The sequence below is a fragment of the Peromyscus eremicus genome, chromosome 11, assembly GCF_949786415.1.
Source record: "Peromyscus eremicus chromosome 11, PerEre_H2_v1, whole genome shotgun sequence".
NCBI lineage: Eukaryota > Metazoa > Chordata > Mammalia > Rodentia > Cricetidae > Peromyscus > Peromyscus eremicus.
In genome coordinates, this window is record NC_081427.1 from 292,984 (window position 1) to 312,225 (window position 19,242).

Genomic DNA, 19,242 nt, shown 5'->3' on the forward strand with positions numbered 1-19,242 from the left:
AGATATTTTTATCCTACAATAGTTACCACATTTTAACCCTTTTTCTTTACATCTTATGCATTTTGTATGTTCACAACAGTCTCTGTCTGTGGCTTTTGACAAAACCTAGGCAATTTGATGCTGATGTCACCACCCACACATTTTCTCAGGCTTAACTGGCCATTGTGAGAAACTTCCTCCACTACTAACCCTTTTGTTTTCTTATGTTTTAAATTTTCTCTTATTACAGTTTCACCATGTTTAATCTATCTATTTGTGCTCATTTGAGCACATTTCTACTTTCCATTCTGTTTTCAATTATGTATGATCAAGCCTCCCTTTCCCCACTTTCTCTGCTTGCTGGGATACTCTGTACTCTCTCTTCCTTTTCTCCTTTCTATTTGTCTGGAAGTTATAATTCTATATCCTTGTTGCATATTTGATAACACCTAATCTGCAACTAAGTAAAAGCTCTGTTCTCTGAGAACACGAACAGATCTTGGCCATATCAGAAATTGTTTCTGTTGAGACTGAGGGGGCCCGAAGAACCCCTCTGGATTTTCTTTGCCAGTGACTGAGCCTCAGTACTACTCTTCAGGCTGAGAAGGAGGAATTTGTTCCAAGTGAAGTGTCTTTAGCAGCCTGCCCTACGCAGCTATGCAGCCTTCTAGCAATCCCCACTCTTTCACCAAGGAATCTCTGAACTGATTATCTGGGTTTCCAGAAGGAATCTCCATCTGCTCTCCACCTACTTGGAATCTGTGCCTCCTCCCTTGCTCTGGGTGGGTGTAAAGTGCGTTTGGGGCACTCATCTTCCTGCTTCAGGGAAGCAGACCTTCAGTCACCGCTTCATTGTTTCTTTCCCTACCTTGGCCCTGGTTACTCCTATGCTTGCCTATGAATCCACCTCTACATTAGAAAGTATGCTTAGTACATTCATCCAGTGACCCCAAGTGTTTCCTGAGCTCTGTCACTGTGTGGCTGGCCAAAAACAGAAATCAAGAAAGATTCTTAATTTTTTTTTTTAGTTGTAAGGAAACAGGAGTTGAATCCTTTACTGAAACAGTTCGCTTCTAATTAGGCTAGTTAATTGAATTTGTTAGGGAGCACCATGACTAAACTCTCCACCACATAATAGGCAGCAGTGGATTAGGAGTTAGATATAAGGTAGCCAAGAAAAACTACAGCTTTGTCTTGGTAGCTGTGCCTTCTGACTTTGCATTAAACATCCATGAAGCTGAAGTTCTTCCTGATATATCATAAACTAAGAGGCCAGAGCACTTTCCCAATCTCAACTTATGCACTAAAGGAGGGTCTGCATCTTCAAAAGACTGACTTCATCATATCATTAGCATTGTAGTTATGACAGGTTACCCACATTGGTCCTTCCTTTACTGAAGATCTGCCCTGACATCCATTGGTTTAGGAGATCCAGACTTTGTAGTGGTGCTATGGGTAGGTGTGCTACTCAATAAGAATGTATGCAGAAAAGGTGAAAAAATAAGACCTGTCAGGGCATAGTTGTCAGACCTGATGCGTTAGTGGAAGAACTTAAACCCGCCAAAATTTACTAAAAGTTCATACCAGTTCAGACTTTCCCATGAAAGTCTCTGTGGCTGCAGAGGTAGGGAAACTCGTAAAAAGTTTCTGGCTGTTCCTAGTTACCAAAGCAACCTGATGCTTCCTTGCTTCCTTCAGCTGGAGGAATTCCACCAGCTGTGTTTTTGCTTTCTTTGTAGCTGCTATGGGCTATGTTAACTCCGCAGCACTCTACTCTCTGTGCCTCCATCGTTTTGAACGCCTGAATCTACCAGCTGTCAGAAACCTCTGGAGGACAAGTGAAGGCAAGGTCAGCAAGAAAAAACAAATATACGAAGTGTAAGTAGTGCAACTTTGAACACATGACACAGTAAAGAGATAGAGAGGTGTGGAGAGACCGAGGTGGCTAAGGAGAGGAACCCAGCAAGGGCAGACGTGAGAGGTGAATCCAGAGAAAAGGGATGGGTACAGCAGGTGCTACATCAGTAGAGAGGGCCGGGAAAGGGCCAAACGTCAGAAGGCTGAGCCAGGCCAGGATCCGCAATCCCTGGTCATTTTGAGTCTGTCACAAGGGGCAGGACATGCCTCCAAGGAGACTCCTGAAGAACTGCCCGCACAGCAACAGCCTTCAAAGCTACCCTGGTCCCGTCCTTCCGACCCAACCTCGGAAACGGAAGTGACCTCGCTGCACACTTCCGGTCGGGCTCCGGGAGGTGGAAGCAACTTCGCGGACGGTGAGGAACCTCAGTTCTGACGGCCTCGGGTCGTTGAGCTGTGGGCGGGGCTCTGGGCTGGCACAGTGGGTCCCTTCGCGGGTTTGTACTTCGGCGGGGGCCCCACTGTCCGACGATTCTGGCGGCCTTTGGTGAGGCGCCCTGGGCGGGTTTGGGTCTGTCCTCGATGAGCGTCCCCCCTTGGGCGGAGCTGTTTCAACCCTTGAGTTAGTTCCCTTTTGCCCCTGTGACCCCAAATCTGACCGTTCTCAGGCTGCCATTGGAACCAGGTTTGATGGAGATCCCGTGTAATTTCTTACCGTCTGATTCTCTGTGTTCAGGGTTATAAGTGTATTCTTTCTTGCAAAGGTTTTGTCAGCTTTCCCTAAGCATCCTGTACCACTGCCACTGGACTGCCTTTCACCTGTCAGCTTGAGTGGGTAACACTGTGCCAGCAGGAGTGGTTGGATGTTGAGTTTAACACCTAGCCCTGTAAATAAAATTATTTAAAGTAGAATATAGGCTTTAATGTCGTTGGGAATGCTGAGAATAACATGTCAAAGCAAGAAGCAAAACCTGCAATTGCAATTATGTTTACAATGGAACCTCAACTTTTAAAGAAATAGAGAAGAAACAATTAAAATAGTCTTGTTAGAAGTGGTTGCCTCTAGAATCCTATGTCTATTGCCTGCTCAGATTTTCTATTTGAGTATATATAATTTTATAATCAGAAGATGAAGATAGTATTTGCAATGCTGTTCCACTTGAATGAGAAATGCAAAGAGATACACAGGGAGAAGTTACATGACTGAAAATCTACAATGGATTTTAGTGGTTTTCTGAGACTACATGGGAATGGAGAGTGAAAAGCTCCAGGAGGAGGGTTTTGTTTTTTTTAAAATCACATCTGTGAATATTGAGTAGCTGAAATCAAAGGAAACAATGTTATTAATTTCCCTCATTTGCTAGATACTCAGCACATAGCCTGTGTTGATCCATGACTAGGGTAGGATTGGATCTCAGATTGAAGGCTGATTGACCTACTAGCTGAACATCAGTGCTTAGGGGAACAAACTACTTGAGTAAGGAGAGTATGTACCTTTTGCTGTCTTAACTTTATTTTAAAGGTGTTAAAAAGTAAGAAATGGAATCTTGGGTACCCAGAGCAGTGCTAAGGGGGAGTCATAGGACTCATGTTGCCCACTGGGCTGCTGAGGTGTATGTAATAGTCGTTGTCTTCCAGTGACTACTCAATGGGCATGGCCAGCAATGGGGTGACAGCTCCAGAAATGAAAAGTTGGTCTTTTATAGGACGAATAATTGTGATAGAGATGCCTTTGACATAGTCTTAAGTCCCTGTATAAGTATCCTGTGTGTGTGCCTCTCTCATGCCTGTGAGATATCCCTGCTTCTCTCTGTTAAGGTAAAATCTTCCCAGCACTTGAATTCCAAAGATTTGTGGTTTTGTTAAGTTTAGGACCCAAGTTCAGCCTTTATTTCTGTGTATTGATTTAAATGTCATAGAAATTCTCCTTTAGTTGCACTGTGATCACATGACCTTTGCATGGTCAGTTTGGTACCACCACTTCACGCTTTTTAACATACCCTCTCCTTTGTGTCCATAGTGTACCTGTGGTATGATATGTGCAAAGACTCTGCCTGCTTTTTGACCATGAAGGAGACAGACCTGGAGGCTGTTGCAACAGCAGTCCAAAGGGTAGCTGGGATGCTTCAGCGCCCAGACCAGCTGGACAAAGTGGAGCAGTATCGCAGAAGAGAGGCTCGGAAGAAGGCTTCTGTGGAGGCTAGGCTAAAGGTAGGGCAACATAGAAATCACGGGACAGAGTCATTTGTCTTAGGTTTCTGCTCTTCCCTATCCTGCTTGCCTACAGCCCCCTATTTTATGGAGATATTTGTCTCAGTTGAGGTTCCCTCCTCTCAGATGACTCCATCTTGTGTCAAGTTAACATGAAAGTTAGTCAACACAATATAATATATATTATGTGTATATATATTTAAATCTAGATTATGTATATGAGAGAAAACATGATATTTTTGTCTTTCTTCTTTCTCACTGTTTTCTCTAGTTCCTTTCATTTAGACCAACAGTTCTCAAACTGGGGGTCACAACCCCTTTGGGGGTTGAATGACCCTTTCACAGGGGTTAACTAAGACCATTGCAAAACACAGATATTTACATTACGATTCATGACAGTAGCAATGTTACAGTTATGAAGTAGCAACAAAAATAATTTTGTGGTTTGGGGTCACCTCAACATGAGGAACTGTATTAAAGGGTTGAAGCGTTAGGAAGGTTGAAAACTGCTGCTTCAGACTCTTTCTTCACACCTCCTAATCTCCTTTAAATTTCATGGTGTGTTTATCTTTGTGTGTGTACTTATATCTAGTTTCTGCACTTCTGAAAGAAAACATGCAATATTTGTCTTTCTGAATCTGACTTATTTAATGTAAAATGATCTCTAGTTTCTGTCATCTATTTTCCTGCAAATGACATAGTTTCATCCTTCTTTGCAGTTGAATAAAATTCTGTTGTGTACTTTATCCATTCATCTGTTATGGACATCTAAGACAGTTCCATGTCTTGGCTCTTGTGAATAGTACAGCAATAAACACTGATGTGCTCATGGTTATCTCTTTGGTATGTGACTTAGACTCTTGGATATATACCTGTGAGTGATACAGCTGGATTGTATGGTAGTTTTATGTTTTGAAGATACCTCCATACTGATTTCAGTGACTATACCAGTTTATAGAACAACCAGCAATGTATAAAGAAGGTTCCTTCCCCACCCCTACCATTGCTATCATTTGTTTCAGTTTAAAAAAGAAAAACGTTTCTTCTTAGATTCATTTATTTCATTTTATGTGTATGAGTGTTTTTTCTGCAAGTATGTATATGTACCATATGCTTGCCTGATGCCTGCAGAGGTCATAAGAGGGCATTGGGTCCTCAGGAACTAGAGTTATGAATGGTTGTGAGCCCCCATGTGGGTGCCAAGGACTGAAACCAGGACTGCAGGGGCAAGAAGTGCTCTTAATCACTGAGCCATCATCTCTCCAGCTCCCAGCAATTTTTTAAAAAAATAATAGCCATTGTGATCAGAATGAGATAGAATATTAGTGCACTTATATCTTTTATTTGGCTATTTTTGTTTGTTGTTTTTTTGTGTGTAATGTTTTTGGACATGTACTTCTGGCTGGCTTTGTACTCCCTATGTAGACTAGACTGGCCTCAATGTCACAGTAGTTCTTTTGCTTTGGGCCTTGACTGCTGACTTTACAGTTGTGTGTCAGTCATCACATCCACATTGAGTATAGTTTTAATTGCATTTTCCTGAAGGCTGATGTTGAACTTTTTGTTGTTGTTGTTTGTTTTTGTTTTTGTTTTTTGCCATTTGTATTTCTTCTTTTGAGAGCTGTCTGTTTAATTTGTTTGTTAATGGATAATTTGGGGTTTTTGGTGTTGAATTTTTGAGTTCTTTATGGATGGTCGGTATTAATCCCCTGTTAGATATAGAGAAGGCAAAAAATCTCCTGTTCTGTAGGCTGTCCCTTGACTTTTTTGATTGTTTTCTTTGTTGTTTAGAAGCTTTTTAATTTCTGGCTGTCCTATTTGTCAATTCTTAATTATTACTTCTTGAGCCTGTTTGAGTTCTTTTTAGTGTATGTTTGCCTACGCTTATATCTTACAGTGTTTCTCTGTTTTCCTCTAGCATTTTCAAAGTTTCAGGTCTTATATTTTACATACATCTTTGATCCATTTTGAATTGATTTTTGTGCAAGGTGAGTGGTAGGGATCTAGTTTTATTCTTCTGCATGTAAATACTGCATTTTCCCCACACTGTTTGTAATGAGACTGCCTTTTCCAATTGTGATTTTGATACCTTTATCAAAAACTAAATGGTTGTAGTTATAATGCATTTATTTTCTTTCCTGTATCATTATTAGCTTATTCCATTGGTTTGTGGGTCTGTTTTTGTGTCAGCACCATGCTGTTTATATTTCTTTCACTTTGTAGTATCATTTGAAATCCAGAATTAGCCGGGCGGTGGTGGCGCACGCCTTTAATCCCAGCGCACGCCTTTAATCCCAGCACTCGGGAGGCAGAGGCAGGCGGATCTCTGTGAATTCGAGGCCAGCCTGGTCTACAAGGTGGGTTCCAGGAAAGGTGCAAAACTACAGAGAAACCCTGTCTCGAAAAACCAAAAAAAAAAAAAAAAAAAGAAATCCAGGATTATAATGCCTCAAACTTTGTTCTTCCTGATTAGAATTGCTTTGACTGTTTTGAAGTCTTGTGCTTCTGTAACAATTTTAGGATTGCTTTTTATTATTGTTGTTTTGTTTTTACATATCTCTTAATTCTTTGAAAGTTTTGAGTTTCACATAATGTGTTTTGATAATATTCATACCTCCAATTCTTCCCAGATCCATCCTCATTTCTCTGTCCAACCAACTTTGTGTCTTTCTAAAAAAAAAAAAAAAAGAAAAAGAAAAAAGAAAAAAAAAAACAAAAACAAACAAGCAACAACTTTCCAAGACCAATTTGTGCTGCCCAGATATTCTTAGATGTGTGGTCTTCCGCTGGAGTGTGGTCAACTTACCAAGAGCAATGCTGTTAGAGAAAACTGACCCTTCCTTTCCCAGCAGCTACCAATTGCCAACTGTTCCACTGCTAGGGGTGGGATTGTGTGCCCAACTTCCCTCACTATGCTGGAATTTGGTGTGGTTTGGGCTTGCACAGGTTTTGTGTAGGCTGTCAAAACCACTATGAGTTCAAATGTGCAGCTGCCCTACTATATCCAAAAGATGTTTCCATGTGGTCATCCACTCCCTCTGCCTCTTACATACTTTTGTCACCTCTTCCACAATGGTCCTTGATTGAACATTGTGGGGAAGAAGGAGCAGTGTATAGTAGATATGTTCCCTTTAGGGCTGAGCGTTTTACAGTTTCTTATTCTCTTTTTTCTTTCTCTTTTTCTTTTCTTTTCTTTTTTTTTTTTAAATTGGTTTTTCGAAACAGGGTTTCTCTGTGTAGCTTTGCGCCTTTCCTGGAACTCACTCTGTAGCCCAGGCTGGCCTCAAACTCACAGAGATCGGTCTGGCTCTGCCTTCCGAGTGCTGGGATTAAAGGTGTGCACCACCACCGCCCAGCTCAGCAGTTTCTTATTCTCTGCACCTTGGCCAGTCATGAGTTTCTGTGTTAAAGACCATCTACTGAAAATAGAAGCTTCTCAGATGAAGATTGAGTGATGCATTGATCTATCTGTAAAATGATAAATCATTAGGAATCAATTTAATACTGTGTCCCTTTAGCAAAATAATAGTAGGTTCTCTTCTAAGTCCTATGAACTGTTTAACCATAGGTTCTTGGCCCAGTAATGATGCCAGGTATAGGTTTCATCTTGTGGAGCTGGGTTTAAATCCAAGCAGAAAGTAGTTGGTTACTTCCATGGTGTTTGTGCAATGACTGCACCAGTAGACATGTCTTCACAGGCCAATCATTGTTGTAGCTCACTGAGTTTACGGCTGAGTATGATTGATGATTACTCAGTTTGGGGACATAAGCTTTCAGAGCTTCTGGATTTCATTGGTGTTTATTGTCCCCCTTGTCATCTCTAGTTTTATTAGTTTGGGCCTTTTTTTCCCATCTTGGTTTTGTTTGTTTGTTTGTTTTATTGTTTTTTGTTTTTTTTCAAAGAACTAATTCTTTAAATAATTGACTCTATGTATTATCCTTTTAATTTTGATTTCATTAATTTCTGTCCTAATCTTTATTATTTTTTGATGTCTACTGTTCTTTAATTTTTCTTGTTTTTCTAAGACCTTGAGGTAGGTCCTTAGCTAATTGGTTTGAGATCTCTGATTTTTTTCAGGTAATCTTTCAAAGCTTTTCTCAAGATAGCCTTAACTATATCCTAAAGGTTCTGATAAATTGTGCCTTCATTTTTACTTACTAAGAATTTTTACATTTCTATCCAGATGTTTTTAATGACCTACTGATCATTCAAGAGAATTTTTTCAGTCTTCCAATTATTTTTATAGTTTCTGTGGTTTCTCTTGCTGTTGATTTTTAGTTTTATTCCATTGTGATCTGATAAGATCAAAGAAATTATTTGAAATTTTTGTTTTTGTTAAAACTTACTGTATGGACTAAAATGTGATCTATGTTGAAGAAAGTTCCATTGCTTAATGAGAAAAATATTTATTATTCAAATGTTGGATAGGATACTCTATAGAACCAGGTGTGTCTGAACTGTTATAATGAGTAGTTATGAATGCAGCCCAACATAAAATTATAAGCTTACTTAAAACATGAGATTTAAAAAAAATCCTATTGTGCAGTTGTTGACCACAAACTTTGTAGGTAACAATATCATGTTGCAGTATCAATAGGTTAGACATGCTTGTGTATAGAAAACCTCTTAAGTCCATTTGATCTGTAGTATAGTTTAACACTGAAGTTTGTTTATTGTTTTTTAGTCTAGATGATCTATTGATAATAGTGGGATTTTTGATTAAACCATTATTAAAGTATTAGGACCTGTCTGCCTCTTTATGTCCAGTAGTATTTTATGAAATTATGAGACCCATATTTGGTGTGTATATATTTACAATTGTTATATCTTCATATCTTTTTTATTCATTTTTATTCATTTATCTTGAATTATGTTGTTATTATGCCTCACTTTAAATTTTTTCTTTTTTATTCTTCTTCATATATTATATCCTGACCATAGTTTCCCTTTCCTCTTCTCCTTCCAGCCCCTTCCCCACCACATCTCCTCTCCCACAGCTCCCCTCCTCCTCCTATTTCCCTTCAGAAAAAAGCAGGCCTCCCAGGGATATCAACCAAACATAGCATATCAAGTTACAATAAGACTAGGCATATATCTTCATATAAAAGCTGGACAAGGCAACTCAGCAAGAGGAAAGGGTTCCAAAAGCAAGCAAAAAGTCAGAGACATTCCCTGCTCCCACTGTTAGGAGTCTCACAAGAACATCAAGCTACACAACCACAGCATATATGCAGAGGACCTAGGTCAGACCCATATAGGCTCCGGGACTGTTGTTCCAGTCTCTGTGAGCCCCTAGGAGCCCTGGTTAGTTGATTCTGTTGGCTGTTTTCTTGTTGTGTCCTTGACTCCTCTGGCTTCTACAATCCTTCCTCACCCTCTTCTGCAGGATTCCCCACGCTCCACCTAATGTTTGGCTGTGGATCTCTGCATCTGCTCCTATCAGTTGCTAGATGAACTGACGGCGATTGTGCCAGGCTCTAGTCTATGAGTATAGCAGAACAGCATTAGGAATCATTTCATTGACTTTATTTTTTAATTGGGTCCTAAAAAGACACTTGTAGAATGTTGCTCTTCACAATTCTTTCTGGATCTATTTATGTTAGAATTTGGGTTTAATTCTTAAAGGAAAAGGCTCTTCTAACTCTTTCAAAGAGATCAGCCCTTTGTCAGATATGGGTTTGGTGAAAATCTTTCCCATTCTGTAGGCTGCCATTTTGTTCTAATGATGATGTCCTTGGCTTTATAGAAGCTTTTCAGTTTATGAGGTCCCATTTATTGTCAATCTTAGTGCCTGCGCTATTGATGTTCTAATCAGGAAGTTGTCTCCTGTTCAGTGCATTCAAGGCTATTCCCTACTTTCTCTTCTATCAGGTTCGATGTATCTGGTTTTATGTTGAGGTCTTTGATCCACTTGGACTTGAGTTTTGTGCAGGGTGATAGATATGGATTTGTTTGCATTCTTCTACATGCAGACATCCAGTCAGACCAGCACCATTTGTTGAAGATGCTTTATTTTTTTCTGTTGTTTATTTCTGGCTTCTTTGTGAAAGATCAGGTGTCCATAGGTGTGTGGATTGATGTCTAGGTCTTCGATTTGATTCCATTGATCAACCTGTCTGTTTTTTATGCCAATACCATACAGTTTTTATTACTATAGCTCTGCAGGACAGCTTAAAATAAGGGATGGTGATACAGCTTAAAATCAAGGAACTCCAGAAGTTCTCTTATTGTATAGGATCATTTTAGCTATCCTGGGTTTTTTGTTTTTCCATATGAAATTGAATTATTATTTCAAAGAAAGAAATTATTCTTTCAAGGTCTGTAACGGATTGTGTTGAAATTTTGATGGGGATTGCATTGAATCTGTAGATTGCTTTTTGTAGTTGGTTTTATTTACTCTTTGGGGGCCTACCACCCAGTTCCCAAATAAATACATGGAGACTTATTCTTACTTATGAATTCCTGGCCTTAGCTTGGCTTATTTCTTGCCAATTTTTCTTCACTTAAATTATCCTGTCTACCTTTTGCCCCTGAGCATTTACCTTCTTCTATTCTATATACCTTTCTTTCCTTCTTACTTTGTGACTGGTTGTATGGCTGGGTGGCTAGCCCCTGGCCTCCTCCTTTTTTCGCTCCTCCCTCTTCTCTTTTTCTCCTATTTATTCTCTCTGCCTGGTAGCCCTGTCTATCTCTCTCCTGACTAGGTATTGGCCGTTCAGCTCTTTATTAGACCAATCAGGTGCTTTAATTAGGGAAAGTAACACAGCTTCACAGAGTTAAACAAATGCAACATATCCTTGCATCATTAAACAAATATTCCACAGCATACACAAATGTGACACATCTTTTTTATTTTTATTATTTATTTATTTATTTATTTATTTATTTATTTATTTATTATTTTTTTGTTTTTCGAGACAGTGTTTCTCTGTGTAGCTTTGTGCCTTTCCTGGGTCTCACTCTGTAGACCAGGCTGGCCTCAAATTCACAGAGATCTGCCTGACTCTGCCTCCTGAGTGCTGGGATTAAAAGCGTGCACCACCTGACACGTCTTAAACTAATATTCCACAACAGCTTTTGGTAAGATGGTTATTTTTATTATGTTAATCCTGCCAATTTATGAGCATCAGTGATCTTTCCATCTTCTGATTTTCTTCAATTTCTTTCTTCAAAGACTTGAAGTATTGTCATACAGGTCTAGTTTGATTGATTAGGGTTACCCCAAGATATTTTATATCATTTGTGGATATTGTGAAGGGTGTTATTTTCCTGATTTCTCTCTCAGCCCGTTTGCTATTTGTATATAGGAGAGTTGGTTTTTTTTGTTTGTTTGTTTGTTTTTTTTTGTTTTTAGTTAATCTTGTATCTAGCCATTTCACTGAAGATATTTATCAACTGTAGGAGTTCCTTGGTAGAATTTTGGGGGTCACTTATGTATACTATCATACTATCTGTAAATAACAAGACTTTGACTTCTTGCTTTCCAATTTATATCCCCTTGATCTTCTTTAGTTGTCTTATTGCTCTAGCTAGAACTTCAAATACTACATTGAATAGATATGGAGGGAGTGGACAGCCTTGTCTTGTTTGTGATTTTAGAGGAATTGCTTTGAGTTTCTCTCCATTTAATTTGATGTTGGCTATAGGTTTGGTGTAAATTGCCTTTATTATGTTTAGGTATGTCCCTTGTGTCCCTGATCTCTTCAAGACTTTTATCATAAAGGAATGTTGGATTTTGTCAAAGACTTTTTCCAGCATCTAATGAGATGTGGGGTTTTTTTTTCTTTCAGTTTGTTTATATGATGAATTACATTGTTAGATTTTTGTATGTTGAACTATCCCTGCATCTCTGGTAGATGATCTTTTTGATGTGTTCTTGGATTTATTTTGAGAGTATTTTTTACATCAATGTTCATGAGGGAAATTGGTCTATAATTATCTTTTTTTTGTTGAATCTTTGTGTGGTTTGGGTATCAGGGTAATTGTAGCCTCATAGAAAGAGTTTGACCATGTTCCTTCTCTTTCTATTGTGTGGAATAATTTGAGGAGTATTGGTATTTGCTCTTCTTTGAAAGTCTGGTAGAATTCTGCACTGAAACCATCTTGCCTTGGACTTTTTTGATTGGGAGACTTTTAGTGACTCCTTCTATTTCCTTAGGGGTTATAGGTCTATTTGAATTGTTTTTCTGGTCTTGATTTCATTTGGGTATGTGGTATCAATCAAGAAATCTGTCCATTTCTTTTAGGTTTTCTAATTTTGTGGAGTACAGGTTTTGAAGTTTGACCTAATGATTCTCTGGATTTCCGCAGTGTCTGTTGTTATATCCCTCTTTTCATTTATGATTTTGTTAATTTGGATATTCTCTCTCTGCCTTTTAGTTAGTTTGGATAAGTGTTTGTCTATCTTGTTGATTTTCTCAAAGAACCAACTCTTTGTTTCATTGATTCTTTGTATTGCTCTCTTTGTTTCAATTTTATTGATTTTAGCCCTCAATTTAATTATTTACTGCCATCTACTCCTCTTGGGTAGGTTTGCTTCTTTTTGTTCTAGAGCTTTTAGATGTGCTGTTAAGTTGCTAGTATGAGATCTTCCCAATTTCTTTATGAAGGCACTTAGTGCTGTGAACTTTCCTCTTAGCACTATTTTCATTGTGTCCCATAAGTTTGGGTATGTTGTACATTAATTTTCATTGAATTCTAGGAAGTCTTTCTTTCTTTCTTTTTGCCTTGACCCAGTAGTCATTCAGTAGAGAGTTGTTCAGTTTCTATGAGTTTGTAAGCTTTCTGTGGTTTCTGTTGTTGTTGAAATCCAGCTTTAATCTATGGTGGTCTGATAGGCTATAGGGGGTTATTTCAGGTTTTTTGTATCTGTTGAGACTTGCTTTGTGACAGAATATGTGGTCAGTTTTGGAGAAAGTTCTGTGAGGTGCTGAGAAGAAGGTATATTCTTTTGTGTTTGGGTGAAATATTCTGTAGATATGTTAGGTCCATTTAGTTCATAATGTCTGTTAGCTCCCTTATTTCTCTGTTAAGTTTTTGTCTGGATGACATGTCCATTGGTGAGAGTGGGGTATTGAAGTCTCCTACTAATAATGTGTGAGGTTTGATGTGTGATTTAAGCTTTAGTAATGTTTCTTTTACAAACGTGGTACCATTGCATTTGGGGTACAGATGTTAAGAATTGAAACATAATCTTAGTGGATTTTTCCTTTGATGAGTATGAAATGTCCTTCCTCATCTCTTTTGATAAATTTTGATTTGATGTCTATTTGTTAGATACTAGAATAGCTAAACCAGCTTGCTGCTTAGGTCCATTTGCTTGGAAAATTTTTTCCCAACCCTTTACTCTGAGGTAATACTATCTTTGATGTTGAGGTGTGTTTCTTGTATACAGCAAAAGGATGGATCCTGTTTTCATATCCATTCTGTTAGTCTGTGTCTTTTTATTGGGGGAATTGAGTCCATTGATATTGAGAGATATTAATGACCAATGATTATTAATTCCTGTTATTTTGTTGTTGTTGTTGTTGGTGGTGGTGGTAGTAGTACGTGTGTGTGTGTGTGTGTGTGTGTGTGTGTGTGTGTGTGTTCCTCTTTTTGTTTTGCTGGTGCGAGATTATTTATTTCCCATGTTTTCATGGGTGTAGTTAACTTCCTTGATTTGGAGTTTTCCTTCCAGTACCTACTGTAGGGCTGAATTTGTGGGTAGATACTGTTTAAATTTGACTTTGTCATGCAATGTCTTGTCTTCTCCATCTATGGTGATTGAAAGTTTTAGTGGGTATAGTAATCTGGACAGGCATCTGTGGTCTCTTAGAGTCTCCAAGACATCTCTCCAGGCCCTTCCAGCTTTTAGAGTCTCCATTGAGAAGTCAGATGTAATTCTAATAGGTCTACCTTTATATGTTACTTGGCCTTTTTCCCTTGCAGCTTTTAATATTCTTTCTTTGTTCTTTATGTTTAATGTTTTGATTATCATGTGGCAAAGGAACTTTCTTTTCTGGTACAATCTATTTGGTGTTCTGTAAGCTTCTTGTACTTTTATAGGCATGTCCTTCTTTAGGTTAGGAAAATTTTCTTCTGTGATTTTGTTAAAAATATTTTCTGGGCCTTTGAGCTGTGATTCTTCTTCTTCTGTTCCTGTTATTCTTAGGTTTGGTCTTTTCATAGTGTCCTAGATTTCCTGGATGTTTTGTGTCAGGAATTTTTTAGATTTAACATTTTCTTTGATCAATGTATCTATCTCTTCTATCATATCTTCAGTGCTTGAGATTATCTCTTCTATCTCTTATATTCTGTTGCTGATGCTTGTGTCTGTAGTTCCTGTTCGCTTATCTAGATTTTCCATTTCCAGAATTCATTCAGTTTGCGTTTTCTTTATTTCTTCTATTTCTGTTTGCAGGTCTTGAACAGTTTTATTCATTTCCTTCACCTGTTTTGATTTATTCATTTCTTCCAATTGTTTGTGTTTTCCTGGATTTCTTTTTTTTAAGATGTATTTATTTATTATGTGTACAGTGTTCTGCCTACATGTATGCCTGCACGTCAAAAGAGAGTACCAGAACTCATTATAGATTTCTTTAAGGGATTTATTAATTTCCTCTTTTTTGTTGTTGTTTTGTTTATTTTTTTATTTTTTGAGACAGGGTTTCTCTGTTTAACAGCCCTGGGTGTCCTGGAACTCACTTTGTAGACCAGGCTGGCTCTGAACTCACAGAGATCCACCTGTCTCTGTCTCCCAAGTGTTGGGATTAAGGGTATTCATTTCCTCTACCATCTTGATAAAGTTGGTTTTAAGGTAGTTTTCTTGCGCTTCCACTGTGTTGGAATATTCCAGCCTTGCTGTCGTAGGACAGCTGGGCTTTGGTGGTGGTATAGTGCCCTGGCTGTTGTTGATTGTGTTCTTACATTGTTGTCTAGGCATCTGGATTTGGGATGATTATAGATCTAGGTGCTGATTTCTGTGTTTGTCTTTGTTGAATAGGTGTTTTGTTCTTTGGTTTCTGTTTTCTTTGGTCTTCTAGTCTTTGTGGCATAGATTTCTGATGACTGGCATGACCTCTGGTCTATCAGGGAATCACCATCTGAGTTGGGGGCTGAAATTCTGGTGGCTAGCTTGGTCTTTGGTTCAGCAGGAAGTCTCTGCCTGAGTTAGGGGATGAGACATGGTAATGAGAAGGAGAGTGGGGATTGGGGGTAGTAGGCAGGGGCACTGAGAGAGTGGTAGTTCTGCGGGTGGGCCCACCTATCTGGGGTTTGGCAGCCCACATGGTCTCTGGTCCGGTAGTGAATCTCTGCTTGAGTTAGCTTATCTGTTCTTCTGAATGGTGTGGCCTGTGCCTGAGCAGCTAATATATGCCTGTGCAGGTGGGAGCATAGCAGTGGGTGGTGGTGTGGGATGGGTGTAAGTGGGGTGGGTCGTTAGGATTCGGAACCAAGGGTGTAGGAGGGTTCTCGAGGGCAGGCGGGCCTCTTTTCTCTGACTGGCCTTGTTATACCTTCTTGGTGGATTGTTCCCTTAATTAATATGCATCTGTATTTATATCTTCTGACTAATTGTGCTTTTAAGACTACTTTATCAAATCTCAGAATAGTGATCTAATTTTTGTTTGAAGTCTACTTTATCCTGTTTCAGAAAAGCTACGCCACCTTTTCAGCTTTCATTTGTTTGGTAAATCAACCTCTATCTTGTCATTCTCGTTGTGCATATCCTTGCCAGTAAGGCGTGATTCTTGTAGATAATAGATACTTGGATTCTCTTTTCTCAATCCAGTCAGCTAGTTTGCATCTTTTAATTGGAAAATTAAGGCCATTTTATATTTAGTTATTGAGAGCAGTTGGACTAATGTTTGGTCTTTGCTCTCTCCCTAGCCAGATAGAGTTTTGCTGATTTACTGAGTTGGATATGATAGAATCTTTGTTCTCCTTTGTTAATCTATTACTTTTAAAATTTATTCTTTACTGTACTCTCCTGAATGAAACATTCCTCCTCCCATGATTCTTTTAAGTATCATTGAAGTGTAAAGTATCATTTAAAATGTAACATTGTTCTGTTCCCAGGCAGTATTGAAAAAAAAAGTTCCTGTGTGAGTCCATTAAATTACTCTTTTTTTTTTTTTTTTTGAATTGGGTGGTTTTTGTTCTCCTTAAATGATTCTTTCTGAACTTGAGTCTCCCTGGGAAAATTTATTCCTTAGGAAATCATATATGGCTGTCATTGGCTCTGCTTACCTGCATGGTGTCTCCCTTAGGCTGCAATCCAGTCACAGCTAGATGGGGTACGCACAGGCCTGAGCCAGCTCCACAGTGCCCTGAACGATGTCAAGGATATCCAGCAATCACTGGCGGATGTCAGCAAGGACTGGAGGCAGAGCATCAACACCATTGAGAGCCTCAGAGACGTAAAGGATGCAGTGGTGCAGCACAGCCAGCTGGCCGCAGCTGTGGAGAACCTCAAGAATATATTCTCTGGTGAGTGGCAGATAGTAGAGGGGAGTTGGGGGAGGATTGGGGTGGCTGCTAGAACACATACCTGCTTTTCCTTCACGCACTGGGAGCTCTGTGAGACATGCAGAGGCACACCAGCACTTCTTTGCAATGTACTTTTTAGGCCTATCCTCGAGTGCACACTAAGCTCGATTCTGCCTGCTCAGATAACTTTTCTGAACATGATTGGAAAGGGTCAGTTGAGCAAAGGTAAATAAGGACCAGTAGAGAGCACACTATTCTGTGTCAGGTGGTGGTACAGTGCACAGCCAGTGCTTTTGGCTGTGGACGAGTGTCTAGGAGTGGTCTGTACAAGAGTAGAGGGGTAGCTGACTGGGTAGGATGAGAGACAGGCCCTGAAAGAGAGGACCTGTGAGAACAGCAGTTCTTAAGCTAGGGCAAGTAAGTGCACAGGCCAGCGAGCAGGTGGGATGGGAGCCAGGTGGGTAGAAGAGAGCAGGGTAGGAGTCTCAGTGTAACAGCCAGAACTGGGAGAATCCCGAGAAAGAGGCAGACTGACTGACTGACTGGCCGGAGTTATCTCTTTGCTACCTGTGTTAGGGAATGTAGAATGCTTCACAGCTCATCCATGTCAGCTGTCTCCAGTCATGAACTCTTTTCAGTATCTAGAAAATCTTGAGAAACATTGGCCAGTTCGCTAGTGATATGACTGGATTAGGGCTTTTCTTTGTAGAGAGATCTGTTCAGATTTTTTACTGTTTTGTTTCTCAGTCTGGTAGGGTTTTGTTTCCAGGAATTTGTTTGATCTGGGTTGCCCAGTTTTTTGGTATTCAGTTTTTCATTGTTCTCTCTTACAGTCTTTTTTATCAATTTCTGAAAAATGAGTAAAAATATTCCTACTTTCTTATCTTAATTAGAATCCTTTTTCTTAGACCATTTGAGCTAAAGGTTTGCCAGTTTCCTTGATCTTTTCAAAGGACCAAGTTGTCTCTATTGATTTTTATTTTCTGTTTTTGTATTCTCTATTTTGTTCATCTATTCTGATCTCTATTATTTCCTTCCTTTTAGCTTTGGGGTTAGTTATTCTTTTTATAAGATTTACTTATTTTATGTATATGAGTGTTTGCCTGCATTTATGTTTGTGTACCACATGCATGCTTAGGGCCTACAGAAGTCAGAAAAAGGCATTATATTCCTGTAACTGGAGTTGTAGGTGATTGTGGGCCTCTGTGTGGGTGCTGGGAACTGAATCAGGTTCTTTGTAACAACAGCAAGTACTCTTAACCACTGAACCATCTCTCTAACTCATCTTCTTCTTCAGCTCCTTAAGTTGTAAAGTTAGGCTGTTGGTTTGAGATCTTTCTTCTTAATGGAAGCTGCTCTAGAAATACGTTTTTCATTGTATCTACTGCTGTGCTGCATCCTCTAAGTTTTGTTATATTTTCATTTTCATTCTTTTCTACATACCTTTCAGTTTCCCTTAGGGTTTCTTCTTTTCTCTGTTGATTAAAAGCGTTGTTTAATTTGACAGAATTTGTAAATCTTTCAGTTTTCCTTCTGTTACTGATTTCTAACTTTATCTGTTTTATTTGAAGAAGATACTTTGTACAGCTATATGTTTAAAAATCTACTGAGACTCAATTTGTTACCTAAATGCAGTCTACCTGGAGTCTGTTCCTGTGCAGTTAAGAAGAATATGCATGCTGTTCCATCTTCAGATCTTAAGTTCACTAACATTAAAAACTTTATTTCTGCATAACTTCATTCCACCCTTCTTCGGTTTCTTCTTTATACCTTGAATATGTCCAAAACAAAACTGACACTGTATTTGTTTTTCAGATCATATAGAAAACAAAAAAATTGTGTTAAATGCTTGCTCTTGTTTTTACTTTTGTTGAGATTTTCCCTACTTCATTTTTTATTTGTTTGGGTTTTATTTTATGTATTTATATTGATTTTTTTTTATTGATTTTTAGGTGGTCTCACGTAACTTAGGCTGGTCTTGAACTTGCTATGTAGCTAAATATAGCTTGAATTCTTGATCCTCCTGCCTCTATCCCCTAAGTGCTGGAATTACAGGTGTGTGTCACCATTTCTAGCTGAAATGTCTTCATGACTCTCCGTTATTGTCTTTTTACAAGTTATTGTCTGTCTTTCTATTTCTCTCATAGGATTCCCTCTAGCATGTCCTACAGACAGGTCTAATTGTAAAGGTTTTTCAGCTTTTTTTAATTTTGGAATTCTAATTTCTCTCTCACTTCTGAATGATTGTTTTGCTATAAAAGATAAAAGATTCTTGGTAAAAGCTGGGCTTGATGGCTCACCACTGTAGTCCTAGCACTTGAAGGCTAAGGCAGGAAGATTGTTGCAAGTTTGAGGTCAGTATGGGCTATGGATTGAGACCCTATCTTTAAAAAAAAAAAAAGAAAGAAAGAGGAAAAAGAAAAACCATTGCTAGGTTGTTTTTGTTTGTTTGGTTGGTTGGTTTTGGGTTTTTTTGTGCTTTCAGTATGTAATCCCCAAATACATCTGGTGTCCAAAATTTCTGATGAGAAATTTGCTAATGATATTTTTTAGGAGTCCTTTTATGTGATAAGTTTCTTCTCTTACTGCTTTCATGGTTCCCTCATTTGTTGATTGATTTTATTGATTGTATTGCATCTTAGTATGGATCTCTTGGTTTGCCCCTCTTACAGGTCATTGAGCTTCTAAAATATTTACATTAATGTCTTCTATCATACTTTGGA

At 38.7% G+C, this 19,242-nt stretch overlaps 1 protein-coding gene across 1 annotated transcript in view; it reads left to right on the forward strand.

The window, feature by feature from the left end:
• The first annotated feature begins 2,147 nt into the window (after positions 1-2,147).
• The window catches only part of Exoc3 (exocyst complex component 3), a 32,649-nt gene continuing 15,554 nt past the window's right edge, over positions 2,148-19,242 (forward strand). Inside the window, exons 1-3 of the mRNA XM_059276182.1 lie at positions 2,148-2,252; positions 3,857-4,047; positions 16,300-16,519. Coding sequence (XP_059132165.1) covers positions 3,874-4,047; positions 16,300-16,519 — 394 coding nt within the window. The 5' untranslated portion in view covers positions 2,148-2,252; positions 3,857-3,873. The remainder of the gene's footprint in view (positions 2,253-3,856; positions 4,048-16,299; positions 16,520-19,242) is intronic.